The following is a 22,080-nucleotide window of genomic DNA, read 5'->3' as shown; positions in this document are numbered from 1 at the left end:
CAGCAGGGCAAGGCTTGTCTGTGACTGCTATGAAGCTTTTAATTTTTAAATCTTGATCATTTGACTTAATTCACTCTCACTCTTTTAAGCAGCAACCCAGTTAAGAAACACTCCACCTTCCCCCATTACCTCCTGCAGCTTGATCTCATCTGGCTGGAGGATGCTGAGGACCCCGCTGCTCCGGATCTCAGGAAGATCCTGCCATAAGTTGAACCTGGAGTTGGAGTTCCTCAGCAAACTGATTTGTGGTGGAGCTTTGCTTTCAGTTGTACTTGTAGGTTCTGCTTCAGATGGGGTTTCCTCACTGGGTGAACTCTCCTCAGGGTCTGTCTGTGAATCCTGCAGTCGTCTGGTTTCAATCTCCTGACGTGTAGATTTATCTCGATACTCCTGATACAAGAGCCCTAGGAGGCAACATTAACAGGTCTGAAAGGTTACAGCTGAACAACAGAGTAGAAATGTATTCTGGGAAAGGATATTTGTTTTGCATTAGTTCACCTCAGCAGAGGTGAGAGAGATCCCTTCCATGCTGAGCGAAAAAGCCAATTATGGCATTCCTATTTCAGCCAGAAGTGGAAACTATAAATGGAAGGCCATTTCTAAATCTAAAGTGTTGTCAACAATCTGCTCTCACAAAACATTTAGTAACACAGTCAGATGAATCCATGATCAATCGGAAGACGTAAAAGAAGCAGTTTGTATTTTCCAGGCTTTTAAATGTTTCTTTTAAACCTTGATTTTCTCTGCAATATTATTATGTTACAAGTCATATAGATTGATAGGTATGTGTAAGCGTGTGTCTGGAAAAGTAATACTGCATACATTGAAACTACTTTAAAGGAGCAATTTGATGGCCATGAAAATCCTTAAGGAGGAAACACTGAGCTGCTCTTAAGGCATTGGAGAGGTGAAGCATTGGGACAACAAGCTCCAGTTAGTTACTAGTTTGTTTTGGTATTGACTTAGTGGTTAGCCTTAGACGTGTTGTTTAATTTCCTTCTGTCTTCCTTCTCAGTTTCTATGATGATTGAAGGTACAAAATTAACATTCAAAAGGTACCTGAATGCCATAGCACTAAGGAAAAGACTCTCAATTCATACCATCTTGCGGCGCATCGATCACATGAGGTGTCTTCTGAGTTTCAATTACTAAATTCTGGAGCAGATGAAATTGCACAGAATTTGCCCCCACCCTTGATTTCAACTGACAGCACAAAAAGGGTAGGAATCCTGAAATTCCTTGGCCATCTTCAGAAGATCCTTTGTCTCTCCTAGGGCTTCCTAACTATCCCATTTCTCTTTCTAAGCCATCTGTAGGACCCAGAATATTAATTGTTTGAATATAAAATGTAATTCAGAAGATAGGAAAAGAGGAGAGCATGAGCCTGCTCTGAGTCACTCTCCTCACTTACTCAAATTGAAGGAGCACAATTTACATTACCTCCCTTGGTTTATACTTGAATTGCAAAGTGTAACATGAATGAATAAAGAGAAAAGTCCTTGATGTTAAAAAAAAACCTACATAATTTATTTTGTCTGAATCATTAGGGGTTAAAATCTATCTGGTCACATGCATTCATGATATTGGATCTCAGAAGCAGATTCTGTGTGTAATAAGGTGAGAGACAACTGGGTCAAGAGTTTGCTTAGGGAGGGCAGAAACATAGATGTTACTGCCTATTAAATCTCTGGGCCAGTTTTCATGAGTCTCTGTACCAGTCACTGTTATAACTATATCAGAAATATGCTGGGGAAAAGCGCAGGCACAAGGACAGCATTACTGCAGTCTGCGAGTGTACCCTGTTATCTGTTCTCCCTGGAAAGACGTTAAACACTGGATTAAAATAGCAATAAGGGTAGCTGTGCCTAGGAAACCATACAGTCTTCTGTTAGCTTCCTACACAATAACTGAAGACAGAAGACTTCCCCTGAAGTTTTGCATACTGCTGCTACTTATATAATTTATCTCTGCATCAACTGGGCTTACATGGCTTTCCTAAGCATTTCTGTCTGTTATTCAGCATCAGTGAGGGTGCTGAGGATGTAGTGGGGTGGAAAGGCTCTTTCAAGAATGGAGCGGAGAGCCTGCTAAATCAGAGCTGCTTTCAGTGGTACTGATCTGTAAGCTCAGCCTGTGCTTGAAGGCTCTGGTGCGGTAGGGCACTGGGTACTTTCTGCTCCACCGAACTGCGCACCAGAGAGCAGGACAGGCTGGGAAGTAACACCCTGCAGCAGTATGGGCAGTGCTTGATTCAAGGGAAAACATGCTGGGAAACTGAAGCATAATCTATCTATTTTACTCATATTGGAGATTATTATACTTGCAGTTTCTGATCGTACAGCCATGTTGTGCTGGTGGGTCTGCCCTGCAAATCAGAGGCAGTTAAGGATATTTTGTGTAAGGGGGATTTAGTGTCCCTTGTGCAGATCTGGGGAGCAGCCCTTTAAAAAGATCCTCAAGACAAATTTCCCCCTTGCTTTTAAGGAAATAAAATCCAGATAATGAAACTTGATTTCGTTTCCAGGTTCCCTGTCCGACCAACCAAACAGGTAAGACCTATGGAACCTTCAGGGGCAGGCAAAAGCAAATATGGACATGGGGAGATCTGATTGACTAAAGGCATCTACCACCAGAACTCATTCGGAACTGACAGCAAGGTAACTCATTTTAAGGAGGGAGCTGAAGAGAGACTGGCTGAAGCTCTACCACAGACAGCAATATGGGGAGGAAGCAGAAAGGTGATACCAGAAGAAAGACAAAAGACAGGTAGATGTTTAGGCAGAAGAAGGGTAGGAAGAAACAAAGAGGGTTGTGGTAGCAAGGATAAAAGATATCCTTGCTATCTTGGTGTAAAAGGTCCATCCAAATGTCAGTAATGAGGTTACAATGGGTACAGCAAAGGCTTAGATGAGAGAGAGAGGGAGAGAAGCCATGCAAAAGCCTACTCTAGATGAAGCAGGAGATGGTCACAGCACAGAACGGGTGGCGTAACAGATGCAAGGTCAGGGAACAGGGTTCTGACATGTTGAAAGGAGAGCAATACATCTGGGAACTGACTGTGTAGAAAGAAGCTGAGATCAGTAGTTGAATGTGACCCAGAAGATATGACAATTTAGTAAATGCTGGCATTTAGTAAGTGAACAAGTACAAAATGTCAGAGGGCTGTACGAGCTCCATTCATTGCTTAATGTCCCAGCTGTCCCTACTGTAACCTGGCTACAGGTTAACCATGTGGTCAGAGCACTTGGTGTCGCCTGTTGACTTAAATGGTTAAGGCTGATCTTCCTAAAGGGTGTTTACATAGTTTGTATAGTACATAACAGACTTTTCCCTTTGAGTTTATTCTATTTAATTTTGCTGTCACGGTCTCCCTTCCCAGCTCTCTCAAAAACTGGGAAGGGAATTGAAAAACTAGTTACTAATTGTGGAAAATGCTCACCTTAAGAGAGTTCGCAGTGCTCTTAAAGTAAACGTTATTACATTGAAAGCTATGTAAAATCTCAGGAGGTCCAGAGACATTTTCTCTGAAATTCTCTGCTCCAGTTTCAGGCAAAAAGTCCATTAATGCTTCAAAGGCAGGAGGGAGGGAAAGGAGCGAGTGTGCTCCAGCCATTTGAAATGACCTCTCTGTTGGGGATTAGCATAGCATCTCCGGTTGTCAAAACCCTGTCTCCTCTGTTAAGGTGCAACAGACCAATCTGCAGTTACACTGACGTGTGCAGAGCTATCGCATGGCTTCCCTCTGGTATACAGCACATAAAAATATATATGAATATAGCAACTGGGTTGCTTTGAAGTCCTGCTGGTTTTAGTATTTTTATTATGCCTCTTAGCACAGTCCCAGTAAACTGACAATGTATTGACACATCTGCCTTGAGAGATCAGTACCTACACAGCCAAAAGCAAGTAACAGATTTGGCAACATCCATGCAAATTGTTCACCACTTTCCTCCAGAAGGCCCCGAACTCGGCTGTTTTGTCTGATAGACGCTGGCAGGCTGCTGGTTTCACACCAGCCTCCTTCCCCAGCACTGTCCCAGTGGCATCAAGCACTCCAAGAGTCAGCCCTGCCTGCCACAATCTTAGACCAAACTGCAGCTGCTCTCCTCTCCCAGAGACAGCATGAGAAACCAGCGTTCCTGCCAGGGAGGTTTGCCTTGCTGCTCATGAGAGTTATCTATCTGATTTTCCCATGCAAAGTGCTACATTCCTGCCCTCTAGATTCAAGTATCTTGCAGTTTCATTTCCTAAAATTGAACAGAACTGTTTAAAAATGAAGCTTCTGTATTCCCACCGTAAAACCTGCTTCAGGATGGGGGTTAATTTTGCAGTTGCCCAAATCTCTCTGAGGAATGTCACAATTCAGATGTGGGAAACCAAGGAACAAGCTGTGAAGGTCCTCTCCGCATCCCACCAAAAAAAAAACCAATTCAAAAATACCACAAGAGCAAAAGCGTAACAGTCCTCTCCTCCACAGCCACCCAGATAACCTCAACTCTGCCTTTACAAAGATACCACAAATGATAAAATAAATTACTCCTCCATTGCAAATGCTATGCCAGTGGCCGTTACAAATACACACTGACCCTGGTGCATACGGCTAATGCCCAACAGGATAACTGACCCAGCACTTTAGTCTTATGTCTTTTTGAGTATGCAAAATCAGATTTCAGCAGAAAGTTGGCTGTAGCCTTAACGATTAACTGCTTTGTAATTACAAGAAGTAATTGTTATTTATGAATGGAGGTAAAGCTGCTCAGCAACAGCATTAGATCTGCCAGGCAGCATGCAAACCTGATGCCCCTAAAGACAGCAAAAATCCACCTCTAAGGCCATGGTTATTATGTTTTACACCAACAGCAAGAGGTTTTCATAGCAAGGACAGAGAGTGGGGTTCCCGCAACACAACCGCCTTACGCCTGCCTGAGGCTCCCTCCTGCCATGTACCGCTTGGGTTTAGATCTGGGTTTCATTCGCTAAACGCTACTGTTTTGGGGGTTTAGGGGGAGGGAGACGGCGGCTCGGCTCGGGTGAGGGGCCCGGCCCGCCGCGGCGGCACCTCTAGGGGCTGCTGTGCTGCCGCGAGTGCGGGGAACGGGAACAGCGGCGAAGTTGTGGGAGAGCGCGGCCGCCAGACACCCCGGCCGGATCCCCCCGCCGGGGGGGACCGAGACGGGGGACGGCTCCTTACCGATGTGCTCGATGAGGTTCCTCCAGGAGTCGGCCGTCATGGGGTGAGCGGGCGGCGGCGCCTCGGCGGTGGCGGCGGCAGGGCTCTCCTCAGCGGCCGCGGGGGGCTCCCTGTGCGAGGCGGAGGCACCCTGAGCCGCGGCGGCGGGGCAGCGGAGGGGCGCCCCCCTCCGTCCTCGGGCGCGGCCCCTCGGGCCCCCCCCCCCCCCCCCAAAGTACCCACCCCCCCGCTCACCTGCCGGGCTGTCCCGTCGAGCCGTCCTGGTCGAGGGCGCAGGCGGCGCTGAGTGCCGCGGCCAGCAGCTCCATGGCCGGCGGCGGCAGGCGGCTGCCGAGCAGCTCCGGCGGCGGCAGCGGCGGCAGCGGCGCGGGGCTGGGGGAGCCCGGGCGGTTGCCACGGTAACAGGGGTAGGAAGGCAGCAGCCTGCGCGGGAGGGAGAGGGGAGCTGCGGCCGCCCCCGGGGCGCCTCCGCAGCCCCCCGAGACCCTCTGAGACCCCAGACCCGCTCAGAGCCTCTCCTCAGACCCCCCGTCAGGCGTCCCCAGGGGCTCTCCACCCAAATCCCCTCAGAGCCTTCCCAAACCTCCCCAGAACCCCCTCGGGTTCTCCCCCCAAAATCCGCACAGAGCCCCCCTCAAAACCTCCCCTCAGACCCCCCTCAGGCATCGCCACAAATTTTCCCCACAGAGACCCCTCAAAATCCCCTCAGAGCCTCCCCTCGGGCTCCCACAAGCCCCTCAGAGCCCCCTAGCACCTCGCAGCCCCTCTCTGTGTTCCCAGATCTCCTCCGAGGCCCCACAGAGCTCTGGCAAATCCCCGCAGAGCCCCCTCAGCCTTCCCTAAATCCCTCCCGAGACCTCTCAAAGCCTGTTAGAGTTCCCCAACCCTGCTCCCTCAGAGCCCCGTGCAGCCCCTTCGGAGCCCTCCGAACTCAGCCCTCAGAACTCCTACCCAACCCCTGAGTCCCCCTACAGCCCCTCGGAGTCCCCCCTGCAGACCCTCTCAGGGCCTCCAAAATCCTTTCCGAGCACCCACAGACCCCTCACGTTCCCCCCCCCCAACTCCCCTCTCAGAGTCCCGGATCCCCTGCAGCCCCCCACCCCGTGCCCAGCACCCCTGCCCGCAGAGACCTCCTCAGCCCCCCAGCTCCCCTCCAGCGCTCCAACGCAGGTCCCTCCTCCGCCAGGAGGCTGACTCCCTCCTCCCCAAGGGCCCCCCCAGATGGCAGCAATCCCTGCCCCAGGGGCCCCCCACCTTCACAGGCACCCCTACCTCCATCCCCCCTGCTCTCCTGCAGAGAGGCTCCTTCCTCAGATGCAGGGAAGCCCCTTCTCCATCCCCTCCCTCCCTCCCCAGCAAGGCACCCTCCCCCAGCAAGCACCCACACACCCCATCCCACCCCATGCACCAGCGCGGGCTCCAGCCCCTCTCCTCCATGCACAGCCACCCCACAGCCGGAGGGGGGTCCTGCCCTGGCACTGACGTCTTCCCCCTCCAACCCAGGGCATAGCGCTGCCCCCCATCCCCTGCACCTCTCTGCCTATGTGCGGCTGGCGCTGGCTTTGAGGGAGAAAAGGGGGTGGGAGAGGGGGGCTCTCCTGAACTGCTTCCAGATCTGGTGCATACGGTGCATTTCTTCTCCGGGAATGAAACCCTGAAACGAGGAATGTAACTGGGAAACTCAGCCTAATCCCTCCTGCCGGGAACTGCACCCCTGATTACCCCACAGGATTGACCGCTAGCCTCCTCTCCTCTTCCGGCAGGGCTTTGCACCCGCTCGGTCATTTCCCCCGTCTCCCTTTCCTTAGCATCGCTACTTCCATAAGGATATATTGTCTCATTTAGGCAGTAAGTATTTCAGTACTCAATGATCTATATCTGTCTTCGTTCAGGTAATTGTTTTTCCGCCTCAGGGATAAATCCTCTTGAGCTCCAGAGTACGGCTGCACTCTCGGATCGGTTTGAGTGCTTGCGGACAGGTTGGGTGCAGCTCTTCCCTACCCGTTAGTAACCCCCAGCAAAAAAACGTCATCTGCACCACATTGCAATTGAGGAGTTAACAGTCAGAAAACACTCAGCTGTTCCTTGCGTTCGCTTTCTCCCTGTTGCATAAATAACTGGGGTTTTCTGTACATGATAACGTAATTTATGCAATTGGTGTTGGTCTGGATGTGTAAAATGGTTTCCTTTTTATCATTTTTATATTGTATTTGCTAAATGGTACATCAGGATAGCTTCCAGGCAGCACATGACTATACATCAGCTTATGTGAACTAGATCTCAGTCTGGCACACTGGAGAGCTCGGTCCTTAAGTCATTAAGAGGCAGAATGGGAGAGAAAAACAGCTGGAAGTGTCGGTGGAGGGATTTGAGGACTCAGAGAAGACTGTCAGTCCAGTCCAGGTCCGGTCCCGGACTGGGAGGTCAGAAGGACCAGGCAACGGATAGGAAAAATTAGGGTGAGGGTGAGAGCTGGAGCCTGTTTTGCACTTAGAGAGGAGGAGGAGGACAGCCTGACAGCTAGGGCTGTACAGGGGCAGATTGTCATGGAGTAGGTGGTCAGTATGGTATGAAAGTTGGTTATCAGCCATGAAACACCGGGGTTAGGGCGGCTGGGGAGACAGGTGAGCTGAGGGGGCAGCCAAAACCTTGTAGAAGGGATAAAGCGGCAGAGACTATCTGAAGCTCTGGCTAATGACTGACATTTTGGTGCCTTGCTGCCAGCGCAAGAATATTGTCAAGGGTTTTAGTAAGTGGGTGGGATGCTAAAAAGCTTCTTTCTTAGAAAAGAGGAGGGAGGACATTAACTGTACTAAGCCTCTTCGTTATCTTGAATTCTGGAAAAGCAGGGATGCTGTTTACTATTTTCTAAAGGGAAGGACCAAGAGCAGTGGGGAGTTGTCCCTAGTATGCAAAGGGAAGTCAGTGCATAAGCTCTTACTGACACTGCTATTTATATATCTAAATATAACTTTTGGGTGTATCTACTAAAAAAAAAAAATCTTTCAGAAGCATGCATTAAAAGTTTAACAGATTCTAACCCCTCACATTGCTTCACTCCCAAGAGTTAAATCCGTTGCAAACTGGAATTTCTTTTTAGAAAAAGCGTCTGGGTCATGGAATGAAAAGCATTCAAAAATAGAAAGCATCTTTTCAGGATCCCGTAACTGTCTGGTAATTTGATCCTGCCTCTCTTCCTTTTTCCTTCAAATTTTCCAAAATAATTCACTTTTGGTTTGAGTTGAAAACCTGAAAAATGTAATTAAAAGTAATAAAGATAATAAAAATGTTGGAAGCTATGAAGAGGTGAGAACACCAGATGAGGGTGAAGTGCCTCCTGTGGCCATGGGAGGCCACAGCTTGTATTTTTGTGTCTCAGAGACCTGTTCTACTATGTAGCAGTAACTAATAGCCTCCTTTTCCTTCCTTTAGAACTTTTTTCTTTTTTAATTGTAATTTGGTCTTTCAAAACTATTACTCTTTCTTCCTTTCCAGTCTTATTCTCATACTTCATGTTGACATACGGAGAACGTCCATAAACAGAACAAGTGCCTGAGAAATACTTTTTCTCCCAAGTGAGGTGATTGAGTGTTCCCAGCACTCTGGGACCACAGTAAAAAATTATATATAGCAAGAAGGAGATATTTTTGTCCTGCAAAAATTGTTGAGGTTTTCCAAAGCTTGCTTTTCTGTTTAGGGACAAAACAGAGTTCTTTCCAAGGTTGTAATGAAAAATGAAGGAAGGCAAACAAGCGATTCTCTCACAGCAGTTTGGTGGCTGGGATGTTCATGCTGGGTGTGGGGGATCCAGGTCGGAGTCACAGCTGTGTCATTCCCTCACATCCCACATGTTACTGCCTGTTCCAGAGCAGATCAGTCTCTCCTCCCGGAGCTGTTCTGCTTTCTCTGGTCACTGAGAAAGGTGCTTGAATCTGGTGAATGCCTTATTCACCAGATACCACTTTAGGTCAGTCAATACTGGACTATTTCTGCTAAGTAGAATAGCTCCAGCATAGCTGCCTCTTTCTTCCTCCCTCCTTCCACAATTGTTAGGACTTTGTGTGCAGTTCAAGCTGACCTAGCTGCTCAGTTCCACTTTTCACTCGACTCCCTGAGGCAGATTTCTACCTCCCCTTTTATGCCAGCACTCACACTCATCTCATTCTTGGTGAGCAGGTTTGGGCAGCTAAACTGGTGGAAAATGATTCATTTTTTTTGTAGAACTAGCTTTGTGTGTGTCTGGATTGTCTCACTACAGGGTGAGTTCAGTGTGAGTGCCAGCACAGCGGATGTGGCAGACATGCAGATGGATGGCAGGACCATGGCAGTGCCACCTTGGATTATTTTACACTGCTGTGGAACTGCGGGCTCAGGCAGAAGTTCCCGCTCCACCTAATCTTAACCATCCGGGTAGGAGTTTGGAGGAGGTTTTCTTTTCTCTCTCACTGTATCAACAATGAGTTTGATCTGGAGCCTAAAAAGCTTTCCCCCATATCATCAAAATCAGTAAAATCTCATGATGACAAATCAGTTTTCTGACCAAAATCCCTGTATTTCATCCTAAAACTCCCTGTGTAGTTGTAGGGGGAAAGAAAGAACCTGACTACTAGAACAACATAGAATCATAGAATCATAGAATAGTTTGGGTTGGAAGGGACCTCTAAAGGTCATCTAGTCCAACCCCCCTGCAATGAGCAGGGACATCTTCAACTAGATCAGGTTGCTCAGAGCCCCGTCCAACCTGACCTTGAATGTTTCCAGGGATGGGGCATCCACCACCTCTCTAGGCAACCTGTTCCAGTGTTTCACCACCCTCAGTGTAAAAAATGTCATACATTAAAGCAACTAGTTAAAAATCCTGCCCCAGCACCGCACAAGTGGTGCTGCATGCCCTGTGCTCTGGTTGGTGACAGAAGTCATGCAACGCCCTGACAGACCAAAGCCCAGTTTTGTCTCAGGAATTCTTAGGACCCCCAAGCACACAGGCACTGGAAATGATCCTCATGGCCACCATTTGATGGCCATGCTCTGGTGACATGGAGCATAACCATGGTTCAGCTCCCCGTGGGCAAAGGAGAGCGGGTTTGAGCTTGCGTACGTTCTGCAAAAAGGGGTTCATGTGGTTGCAGACTGTTCCCAGCTTCCCTGTAGTGCTGTTGGGAAAGATTTTAAATGTTGGCTGACCTGGTCCATGGTTGCACTTAAAATGTGATAATTGGTGTGAGTTTATAATTAGTTTATTACAATTATCTCATTTAAGTTATGTTTGCGAGAGGAATTTCCTGTATTTTCAGGCGCTATTAATTTTGAAAAATGATTAATCATTTGAATTAAGATTTCTTATGTGTATCTAAACTCAAAAGCAATCCTTAGAATAAAGCTGTGCAAAGAGCTTGTTTTCAAATGACACTGAAATGCATTTTTTTAATGTTCTCTTATAGCAGATTTTAGAAATTAGACCTCCTCTTCCAGAAACTAAAAAGAGAAGAGGCAGTCCAGCAGATCTTATTCATGAAAACTTCCCCAAACCCTTCTAGTGAGTGGGAGTTTCACACCAAGAAAGGCCACAAGATGAGGTAAGAAGCACTGTTTTAATCTGAGCTAACCAAATTTGTGGAGAAGTGTGAAGTTAGTAATAGATTTGAATAATGTTATACCTTAGTCAAGGATATTTTTATACTTCAGGTTCATTCAGGTTCTCTCTGTTCATGTGTGGTTTTTAGCGGTGTTTTTGACAATGGGTGTGTCTGTGCAATTTTTATTCCTGGTTTTCGACTTTTTAGTGGGAGATAAGTGGAACTCCTCATCCCTAATATTTTTAGATCCTAAAGGCCAAGAGCACACCTGTTCTGCTGAACCTCCTTAAGCTTTCATCAAAATGGAGTGGTTCATCTTGAGGGCGCTCACAAGTCATGAGCGGGACAACCAGGGGATCAGGCCCAGCCAGCACGGATTCATGAAAGGCAGGTCCTGCTTGACCAACCTGATCTCCTTCTATGACCAGGTGACCTGCCTAGTGCATGAGGGAAAGGCTGTGGATGTGGTCTACCTGGACTTCAGCAAGGCCTCTGACACCGTCTCCCACAGCATTCTCCTAGAGAAGCTGGCAGCTCACGGCTTAGACAGGTGTACTCTGCGCTGGGTCAAAAACTGGCTGGGCGGCCAGGCCCAGAGAGTTGTGGTGAATGGAGTTACATCCAGTTGGCGGCCGGTCACGAGCGGTGTTCCCCAGGGCTCAGTACTGGGGCTGGTCTTGTTTAATATCTTTATCAATGATCTGGATGAGGGGATTGAGTGCACCCTCAGTAAGTTTGCAGACGACACCAAGTTGGGTGGGAGTGTTGATCTGCTCGAGGGTAGGAAGGCTCTGCAGAGGGACCTGGACAGGCTGGATCGATGGGCCGAGGCCAGCTGTATGAGGTTCAACAAGGCCAAGTGCCGGGTCCTGCACTTCGGCCACAACAACCCCATGCAGCGCTACAGGCTTGGGGAAGAGTGGCTGGAAAGCTGCCTGGCAGAAATAGACCTGGGGGTGCTGGTTGACAGCCGGCTGAACATGAGCCGGCAGTGTGCCCAGGCGGCCAAGAAGGCCAATGGCATCCTGGCCTGCATCAGCAATAGTGTGGCCAGCAGGAGTAGGGAAGTGATTGTGCCCCTGTACTCGGCACTGGTGAGGCCGCACCTCGAATACTGTGTTCAGTTTTGGGCCCCTCACTACAAGAAGGACGTTGAGGTGCTGAAGCGTGTCCAGAGAAGGGCAACGAAGCTGGTGAAGGGTCTGGAGAACAAGTCTTATGAGGAGCGGCTGAGGGAACTGGGACTGTTTAGCCTGGAGAAGAGGAGGCTGAGGGGAGACCTCATCGCTCTCTACAACTACCTGAAAGGAGGTTGTAGCGAGGTGGGTGTCAGTCTCTTCTCCCAAGGAACAAGCGATAGGACGAGAGGAAATGGCCTCAAGTTGCGCCAGGGGAGGTTTAGATTGGATGTAAGGAAAAATTTCTTTACTGAAAGAGTGGTTCAACATTGGAAGAGGCTGCCCAGGGAAGTGGTGGAGTCCCCATCCCTGGAGGTATTTCAAAGATGTGTAGATGAGGCACTTAGGGACATGGTTTAGTGGACATGGTGGTGTTGGGTCAACGGTTGGACTCGATGATCTTAGAGGTCTTTTCCAACCTCTATGATTCTATGAAAATACCTTAATTATATCTGTTGGGGCTGGCAGCCTTTCTGATAACTAAAAATGATCAGAACTTCCTATTATGAGATCCTTACCTTTAGGCACTTCTAACCTTTTGATGCTCATAATCATCAGGGTTACGTTTTTACTTACTGACTATCTGCCATAGACAGGGGTTTTTTTATATATTAAAAATAATTAACAATTTCTTAGGCTTAGGAAAATATTGTTGGATTCCTATTAAAGGAAAACAGAAAACCTGTTGTTCTATCCTTTGAGAAGCTTTGGTTTCCATTGAAATATGAGTTGAAATTTGGGGGTTGCCAGGGCTTCGTCTTTAACACACTTATGAAAATCCATAGAAATTATAGGCCCTTTTCCACTATCTGCAAAACACACAAACTTTAGACTTAGATTTTAGCATCTAAAATCCCTGAGCTGCTGCCTGTGGAGAGAACGTGTGCCGTGCTCAGGGCTGAGAGAAACATTTCTGATATTGGAGCTGTAAAAACTGCCTGGTCCAGTTCTAGGCAGTGTGAATAAAGGCCATTTCTGCTGTATCCTCAGTGATCCTTGTGCAGGGTCCAGGCAGCACAATGAGAAAACTACTTGACTGAAAAACAGAGGGAGCAAGACTCAAGCATGGAGAGGAAGGGGTCGTCTTCTGGACCAGGAAACTGCTATGAAGAGAGGAACTCACCCACAGCTGGGTGCTTCAGGAAATGGTGAGCTGGAAAAGGCTGTAAAACGTAGCACTGGAGCTAGGAGGAGGGGTGGGACACTAAGATTGTATGAGCAGCCAAGGGGTGAAGAGCCTGGGGAACGGCAGGATACTGAGATATGAGCTGCAGGAGGGAAGAGATAGGAGTAATGTGTCTGGGAAACAGTAGGCTGAGGAAATCTTGTGGGGAATTACAAGTTGAAGCTGATTCAACTTGTAATTCAATCAAGATTCAGATTGTACAGAAAGAGGGATGGGAAAAAAGTATCTATCTATCTATCTATCTATCTATCTATCTATCTATCTATCTATCTCTAAAAGATAAAAAATTGGTGTAGTGTGACAAAATACAAAGGTTTGGTCAACATGTGTTTGCACCAGCTATTCCTGACTTCACCACTTGCAAATCGAAGCACCATTGGCAGCATAGAGAAGAGTTGACTATAAGAAATTTATTTTATAAGTTGAAAGAAACTGCTCGAGTATGGTATAGGGCCTTTTCCAACACAGGTCCCAGTCCCTCTAGAGGCTTTCCCCGCTTTTATGCTTAAATCGGGCTATAAAAGCAGTGCCCTCTACCGCCCAGGACAAATAGTGCTGTGCTATGGGATGCTAACCCAAATTCACACAAGCATCCTTCAGAGTGCTACATTATTTTACATGCGTAGTGTTTCTTTCTAATACACGTGTTTGCATGAATTCAAACAAGGTAGATTCCCTCTTGCTGCTGAAGGTGACTATTTGTATTCACTGTTGTAGTACTTCCATTCTTTGAGCTTAGATCAAACGTAATCAAATGATTTTTAGATGGTCCTCATTCCTCTGAATTGGAGGTTTCAAAACCAGCCTAAAGAAATAGTTTGCTCTGCACTGGTAGACCAATGACCTCGCAGTGAGCTTTGCAACATGAAATTTCACACTGAGTTTCTCTTCCACTGTATCTAGTGGCCCATAATACAGACATACCATTTTTGGAATCTGACTCAGTGGGAAATGGTAGGTAAATAATACATTCATGCTGCTAAAACATCTGTATTGTATTAGAAATGAAGAGAAGTCAACATCCTATTAGCTGGTAATATAGGGTAGACACTGATTAGTGAATCTCCTTTCTAGGGTTTGAAATGACTAATTTGCTGGTCTCTGTGGGAGCTGCTTTCAGCTGAGGCTGCCAGTTGTGGATGGACACCCTGGGTGGATGTTTTTCTGTGATGGCTTTCTATAATCTCAGTCTGCACAACTGCTGCCACTCTGAAGCTGGAAGGACTGATCACAGTGGGGAAGAGCAGCTTTTGTTGAGTTCAGTTCCTTCCAGGTCTTTGGCTCTAGTTACTCTGAAAAACAGAAGTTGTGCTAGAAGCTCAGCACTGAAATGTTCAGGGCAAGTCAGATGAGTTGTCGCGAAGCAGCTCGTCATGCAAGGGGTTTGGATCTTTGTCCGATGTGGAAGGCTGGGAGGGAGGCACATGATCTTGTGGAGAACTCTAGAGTGCTTAGGGGGAGCTGGTGATTGCACAGGAGAAAGGTCATGGGAAAAAAAATAATTTGAGAATAGTTAGGCATAAAAATGCTCTTAAGTATCTTATGGAGGGTGTATGGCAGATTTTGGAACACCAGCAATAATGTCTGAGGTCATCTTGTTTTCAGACATCAGTGTTCTGAGATCAATGAACTAGTCTACTATTCTCAGAGCTTTGAATGACACATAGATTCAAGTCACCAGTAGCTTTGAAGGAGCCTATGGTGCTTTTCCTTAATCGGAGTGTTAAAGAATACATCCCATCTGAGTACAATTCAGATAATTATTCCTTTTCCTGAGCCATTTATTACATTCCCCGGTTGTGTTTACCTCTTGTCCTAAATTATGTAGCATGGCTATATGTGAAGTGACATCACTATCTGTGACGAACACATTCATGTCAGACCTGCTGGTTATCTTCATGCAAGGAGAAGGGATTGTGCCTGCCCAGCCCTAGCATTTATATAGTTGCTGTAGGACGCTGCTGAATGTGAAGAGATGCAGCACTCATGCCCCACCTGCCCTCAGGACTGTGGGGATTCACTCCTGAGAACCCCACGGACCTTCCCAGTGCTGGTCAGAGGTGCCTATACTGTCCTTTCTGCAGACCTGCTAGCTTCTGCTTTCAGAAGAACTCTTAGCTGACAGGTACCAGTTTTCTTCTTTTGGGGAGAGATTAAATGCATTTCTTGAGACCAGTGATAATATTTTAGATGCCTTATCTACACAATGGCCTCTTTTCCCCATAGAAGGGGGAGAATAGTGATTACTGCAAATAATGGCAATATCCTTAGGCTCCTTCAGGCTTTTCACAATGCAGATTTCTAGCGGTTCTCTTATAAATTACAGCTGATCTTTTGGAGAAGGGAAGAGGGGTACATGGGCTCAGTTTGAGCTGGAATTCTAGTCTCATTCTCTGAAAAATTTCTCTGCTTAGTTGCCAGAGACAATGCCACTCAGTAACATTGCCTGCTTTTCGCAGACACATGACTTAGAACCTGTACTGACCTGTCAAGCTCTGTGCACAGCAGCATCTTTGATAAAACTGACTCCCAGCATAGCCTCATTGTTTCCAGCTCCAGGGAGAATCAGAATTTGCACGTTTCAGAGCTGCCTAAGTGGCGGTATCAGGATGTCAGAGACTGACAGTGATGATTATGCCGCAAGGAGAGGAAGACAGATGGGTTTGACACGCAGAAGACTCTAACTCTCTAGTTTCATATGCTCAGTTTAATGCCAAAGGGCAATCAATTTTAGCCAGGGCAATTAATTTATTTAAATCCAATTTGACAGTTGGGCTAAAATTTTTTTACTGGAGTCCTCTCCATAAGGAAAGGTGCCTGGAAAGGTACTATGCGTTACACCAACACAGCTGGGCTCAGTAATTAGAACCACACAGTGCAGTATAATGCATGTGCCTTTAGAGGGCAAGTATTTAGCACTTTCAGCTTGATCCTCTACAGTACAAGTAGGGAATATCTCTTAGTTATACACACAAGAGATGAGGAGCTGGAGAGGGAGTTTGGGAGAATACCTCACTCACATATTAGAAAATGTAAGGCTAGGTAACTGCTCCTCTCTCTGCCTGGCTGCAGTGGCAAGAGAGCAGGGGTGAGGGTAAATTTATGGGATGTATGTAAATTTATGGGTTGTGGGATCAGGGCTTTTTGCTGGACCTAGGTCATGGAGGGATTTAAGCCAAAAAGGGCTACCTCACTGAAAGCCTCTGTTGCCTATTAGTTCCTCAAAGTAAACAGCAAACAGAAAGTCAGTCAATAGAAAACATCTTTGTAGCTACTTCCTCAGCTATAAAATCCTGTTGTCCATATGGGGTTGTATAACAGGCTTCAGGAGAGCCGTCTGGGAAGGCCGAGAATAGGATCACCCTTATGTTGGGGTGTTCCATAAGGAAATGCCCACAGGCTCTCCTCATTGTCTCAACAAGCTGCTTAAGGCAGTCTGCCCGCTTTGCTTACACCACTGGGTGATCCTACATTACATTCCCCTTTTTTCAATTTTCCCCACTGGCTTCTTGTTCTCCTCCTCCTTCTTCACTGTCTTCTTCAAACTCATACTGATAAGACCCTTCATACTACAGTGCTAGTACTATATGTTATATATCATTAAGACTGAAAACAGCACTACAAGTCAGGGTGAGAAGGCATGGATCAGTAGCTATAGCTTAGTCCAGCTGCCCTTCCCAAAACAAGCATTCTTGCTCTGACACCACTCTGCCTATATTCTTCAGCGGAGGCACGGTGAATTCCCTGCGTGTGCGCTTCCTTACCTTTGAATCCATAGTTCGTCTAACGTTGTCTTATCAGAGTTTACTGGAGATGGCGATCCCTTATGAGATAAAACATTCAGAGGCTCTTTGACAGGCTCATTGCTTTTGAGTGAACCTGTGACATAAGAGAAAGCCAAGAGGGTGTTAAAACAGTCATTTTCTTAAGGGTCCTCTTTACTTTTACTGTAGGTAGTGGTTTGCTTACACCAAAGGCAACAGGAAGACCACAGACACAAAGATGGCTATATTTTAGCTTGGATTTTCAAACAAGATTGAAGTGTCATCAGCTTGCATAGTGCCAGATTGCACAGCCTTTGTCACAGCTGCAAATGCAACTGAGAAAAGGTGAAGGTAGATATACAATATCAGTCCTTAGGTAGCACTCTCGCCACTGCAAACTGGATCCCAACATTAGTGATTTTCAGTGCAATTCTTTAAGCAGAAAAGGTTTAGCTGTGTGTGCCTGTGCATGCCAATATTCAGTTTCCCAAGTCAGGGCTTCTTTACTGCTCTGCTTTCAGGCACACAGTAGATGTTCAGTTTACTGGATAAATCAAGGCTAGATTTGGGTGAGACAGGAGCTTTGCTTTTAATTGCGTCTCCAATTTCCCTCAGATAAACCTCTGATCCTTTCACAGGGAGCCAAAGTTGTATTATGTCCATGGCTTACTACTGCAGTACTTGGCAGGAGAGGATGCATCTCACTTTTCAAATGAAACCTCCTGTTGTTTGAGGTCTGTTGATAAATGGCCTTGTTTTTTATTAGAAATATTTTGGTCTAAGTCATAATTCTGTTTGCATTTCAAACTGGTGACAGCACAGGCAGGTCAATGCTCTGACTGAAGCCGGTTTCTGACGCACCCTTTTAATCAATGCTATGGATTTTCAGAAGGAAAGGGTGAAATCCAGCCTTTTAAAACTTCCTAAAACAGTGCTAACAGCTTATAAAACGCTAGTTTGAGTTACTCTCTTTGCCTTTTGAATAGCTTAAACATTTTATCCTTCTGTCAGAGGAGATTGCTTAAAAAACCAAACTTTTTCCAGTTAAAGGAAAGCATCTATTATGTTTTACAGCTCCTAGGCTGTAAGCCGAAGCTAGGCTGGTGCAAAGGGTGCCTATATAATAGCCTTTCTCTCTGCTGGATTTACATTCTTTTACATTATTTTTCTTCTCATTTCTTGACTCTTTATTTTTCCCATTTTGTATTCTACTCTGTATTTTCCCCTGCATTTTTCCCTTTCTTTCTTTCTTCTTCCCTTCCCCTCTCCTCCCCCTCCAGTCATTCCCTAAGCAGAATGAGAACAGGTTAACATTTGAGCTTGAGCCAGACTCTTGGATAGCTGCTGTTCAAATGGGTTTGAAGTCAAGATAAAAGAGCTCACCCATCCCTTGCTTCCATGCACGTCAGCAGATGCTGTCAGAAGAATTTCCGGCTACAAATGAGGCTGGTGTAGAAGCACCCGCTGTCCAGTTTCGGGGAGAGGGGATGGAATCAGTGGAGTAGAGGGAGAGGGTAGAAGAGCTGCTTACACAATCCTAGCTGAATTTAAAAGCTGTAGCTCTGAGCTGGACTTGCTACAGTCATACTGGAGAAAGAGCTATTGCTCCTAGCCCAGGTCCTGCTGTATGGACTGGAGAAAAGAAATGCTGTTCCCAGTGTGTCCTGCTGAACAATTGCAGATATGGAAGAAAAATCCCTGTTTGAAACAGATCCTGTTTAAGCAGTGGTAACACAGAGAGGGGGGGCGTGGGACAGAAGCACAGGTCAGCTTCTGTGGATGCTCTAATGAGCTGCTAAGAGAGAAGCCCTTCTTTTAGCTTGTCCTTCTTCAATGACACTCGCTAGACAGGGGGGATGTCCTCCTGTGCCGTTGTCCTGATGCCGTGATGCTGCAGATGTATGAAGAAGGTGAGTCCTTCTGTGCTGGTCTTGCTGCAGTGGCAGGAGCAGGTAACAGGGGAGAGGGCCTCCTCAGCAGCGGTCTGGACGCTGTGATGCTCGGGGAGCAGGAGAGAGGGTGAGTCTCTTCTCTGCTTGCTCTGCAGCAGCGCTCTGGGAAGGCGGTGAGAGGACGGCTCTGCTCTGGTCCTGCTGCTGCACTGGCAGGGTGGAGAGCAGCTCTGCTCTGGCATAGGCAACACTCAGTTTATCCACAAACCTCATTGACAACAGTAGCAGAATATTAAACAGGAGCTCTTTGCTCTGCTGCTGTCTGCTTGGAAACTTGGAGAAGGGAGGGAACTTTCCTTCTGTCCATGCCATAGGGTTGAATGGGCCTTTATACTGCTGAAATAGCGTGTCTCCCTTGGCGGGGCAGGCAGGAGACACCTATTTTCCTGGGGACATTTTCCAGACCTCCTTTATTTTGGGGTGGAGGATGTCTGTTCTTTGTTTTCTTAGAGAACTTTGTCTGCTTTCAGGGTCTGAAGCAGTGTGCTTTACTACTGCATAACAAAGCAATAGCTTTCAGTGGCTTGCATAGCACTCAAACATCAGGAGTAGCGTTGTATCATTTTGACTCATGCAGCTAGCCAAAGTTCAGAGTCCAGTGCATTGTTTCTGTTAGATTATAATCTGAACATAGGATAGGTGTCTTCGCTGCGATTTCTTTTATTTACAAGGAGTTATAAAATTCAGTTTCTCTGAACATCTCGGAGATGAAGCAAAAGGCATTTTCTATGTTCACAGTTCCAGGTCTCTCTCATTTAGCGTCTAGATTAAAACCACTTCCATTTTTTTCTTGCAGCCCGGTTTCCAGTGCTTCTGAGTGTGTTGCAATAGCTCCTTTCCTGGCTCTCTCTTCAGCTTCTCATATCTTTATCTTGTTTCTTTCACAGACAGCTGCTCAGACAAGGTGCCAGCTCAGTGAAAGCCTGGCCTTGCAGTCATGCTCTGTACTGTTCATACTCAGAGAAAGCCAACTCGTTCCATTTCTACTGAAGCCATGGCTGAGCGCCTGTATGTTCTGGATGGTGTTCCTATTATTTCAGCCTCCTAGTTCAAAGGGAGCTTAGGTGGTTCTTACAGCTGTATTCAATGCAAGGTGGCAGCAACTGCATTTTCAGAGACATCTTGCTCCCTTCTCATAACAGTCCATTGCTATTTCCACAGGCTTGGTCCCTAAACTTACTGCTCTGTTTTTGCTGACTGTTTCCTCTATATGCTGTTCAGCTTGCCATACAGTTACTTGTATAGATCTCACCACTTTTGAATATGTCCTTTCTGTATGCTAAAGAAGTTCCTATTTCGCTGACAGCTTCATGTCTTTCCCTGTATAAATTATTTTTCTTTTAGAGACCAGAGGGGTGGCAGAGCAGAGTCCCACATTTGTTTAGATTCTCCGCCATGAAGCATGTTTAAACATTCAACCATTTTGCATTTCCAAGCTGAGCAAAGAAGGATGGCACCCCTCTGCCAGCTGTGCCATAGGGCAGGGGTGTTCTGTAACGTGCTGACCGCTGAGCCGCTTTCTACCCTCCCTGTCCCTTTTCTAATCTCATCAACTCCTATACTTCCTAATCTCACTGGAAAAGGAAGCATAATGCTGTTTGGGTCAGTACTCACCTGTAGCATGCCCCACGTGCATTGCCTCTCTCGAAGTCTTTCTTTTCTCTCTGCTCGGCAGCCTCATGGACCGGTAGTACCTGGAATTTCTTTGAATGGCAATGTAATGTGTGTGCGAGTCCCTCTCGTGGGTCACTGGGTTAGCACCTTCTGACTCTTCCTCACCTTCAGAGATTGAACCTGACTCTCTCAGTACCTGCTGAGAAAGCCCCTGCTGGAGCCCACCGGTGGAGAGCCTGTGGGCGGCTTCTCTCCCGTGCCCATCCATGGCTTCCAGATCTTGTCTCTATGGCAACTGAGACGAAGGATCAGCAGCAAAGCAGCAGAAGACAGGTAGCCTCCACAACTCCATCAGCTTTATCTGAATTAGAGCTGGAGACAGACAAACAAAACACAACAAAATAGGAAAAAAGAGGACAAAGTTCTGGTTAGTTCAGAGGCTGTAGTGCATCATCTGTTTAGGATAACGGGGACTTTCCAGGACGTTTTGTCTGAGATCATTCTGAGATCATCACCTTTCAAGCCTTATTCTAATGTCCTGAACATTGCTTTGACGTGCTCATGGTTGTCCTGCCATGAGACATTGTAGTGCTACAGATGCTACTGGAAAAATGTTGTATTTGCTGAGTTGATGACCACTCCCTTTTGCCACTTGTGAGCAGTAGATTACTAGTTGATTTAGAGTGGATACAGGTAATGGCCCTGCCCTTGTTTTTGAGGGTGAAAATGTTACGGAATAGAAAGTAAAAGCTGAAGAGAAAGCTCTGTTAATCTGTCTATTATCTGTGTACTTCTCCCTGTAATAGAAGAATTAATGCCTTTTACAGGACTGGGTGCCTTCTAACACTTATTAACAACACTCATTCCTGCGGTGCAGATAAGTGAAGAAAAATCCATAACTGTCAAGAAAAGAAGGTAGAAGAGACAAGATTATGTAGCAATGGAGAGCACAGAGACTTGATTTTGTTTCCCAGAGTTGCCCTCAAGTGCCAATGTACCCTCTCAGTGACATGGGGACTTCAGCACAGGGGTTCCGCTGCTCTGTGTCGGTACATGGACTATGCCAGTACTCCCAAGCGTTTTTAGGAGGCAAATCACTGCAACAGCAAAACAGCAGTTGATCCTTCAGCCTTTGCAAGACTGGGTAAAATGTGAACTGATTACTTAAGTGTTCACTGCTGGCTTTGTCTTGTTGAATTCTTACAGCTGTCAAAGCCTTTCTAAGTACGTGACGTGATTTTGTGACTGATGAGGCTATCATGAATAGTAGAAAGAGATGCTGTATAGGAAATGTGAATATAAAATTGACAGGTCGCTGAGAGAAGGGTGTAAAATAGTGCTCTGGATTAGTCATTAGATGCTGCTTTGAGAAGTTATATGTATCACTGGTTTGTTAAATTACAGTATATCCAAGATACTCTAGAAGGTAAGTGTCTCAATTTTTGTTCTGGGTTTTCTGCAATCTCTATGAACCCATGTGTGCCACAAACCTTTTTCTTGCTTGCCCCCAGGGTCACTCCAGCTGACCCTGGGACATCAGGGACAGTTGGGACATCATCTGTGAATCCTCTGCTTTCCAAAATTTTTGAGGGCCCTATGTTTTAGCCTTATAAAGGGAG

At 46.5% G+C, this 22,080-nt stretch overlaps 2 protein-coding genes across 5 annotated transcripts in view; one reads left to right on the top strand and one right to left on the bottom strand.

The window, feature by feature from the left end:
• The window catches only part of NGEF (neuronal guanine nucleotide exchange factor), a 54,205-nt gene that overhangs the window by 22,621 nt on the left and 9,504 nt on the right, over positions 1 to 22,080 (bottom strand). The window contains exons 3-7 of one of the 2 annotated variants that reach the window (XM_076341694.1): positions 20,462 to 20,833; positions 16,896 to 17,010; positions 5,426 to 5,614; positions 5,192 to 5,301; positions 130 to 404 (exon numbers count right to left, since the gene is read on the bottom strand). In XM_076341694.1, the coding sequence (XP_076197809.1) occupies positions 130 to 404; positions 5,192 to 5,301; positions 5,426 to 5,614; positions 16,896 to 17,010; positions 20,462 to 20,729 (957 nt within the window). In that variant the 5' untranslated portion in view covers positions 20,730 to 20,833. Of the gene's footprint in view, positions 1 to 129; positions 405 to 5,191; positions 5,302 to 5,425; positions 5,615 to 16,895; positions 17,011 to 18,278; positions 18,548 to 20,461; positions 20,834 to 22,080 lie in introns of those variants that run through there. The other variant, XM_076341696.1, reaches the window with a different exon arrangement.
• NEU2 (neuraminidase 2) overlaps positions 6,940 to 22,080 on the top strand; it is a 39,418-nt gene continuing 24,277 nt past the window's right edge. The window contains exons 1-2 of one of the 3 annotated variants that reach the window (XM_076341698.1): positions 6,940 to 7,039; positions 10,633 to 10,767. In XM_076341698.1, coding sequence (XP_076197813.1) covers positions 10,703 to 10,767 — 65 coding nt within the window. In that variant the 5' untranslated portion in view covers positions 6,940 to 7,039; positions 10,633 to 10,702. Of the gene's footprint in view, positions 7,040 to 10,632; positions 10,768 to 12,935; positions 13,094 to 18,750; positions 18,806 to 22,080 lie in introns of those variants that run through there. The other 2 variants (XM_076341697.1, XM_076341700.1) reach the window with 2 other exon arrangements.

The sequence above is a fragment of the Aptenodytes patagonicus genome, chromosome 6 (assembly GCF_965638725.1).
Source record: "Aptenodytes patagonicus chromosome 6, bAptPat1.pri.cur, whole genome shotgun sequence".
In the NCBI taxonomy this organism is placed as follows: Eukaryota; Metazoa; Chordata; class Aves; order Sphenisciformes; family Spheniscidae; genus Aptenodytes; species Aptenodytes patagonicus.
This window is presented reverse-complemented; position numbering and strand designations above follow the sequence as displayed.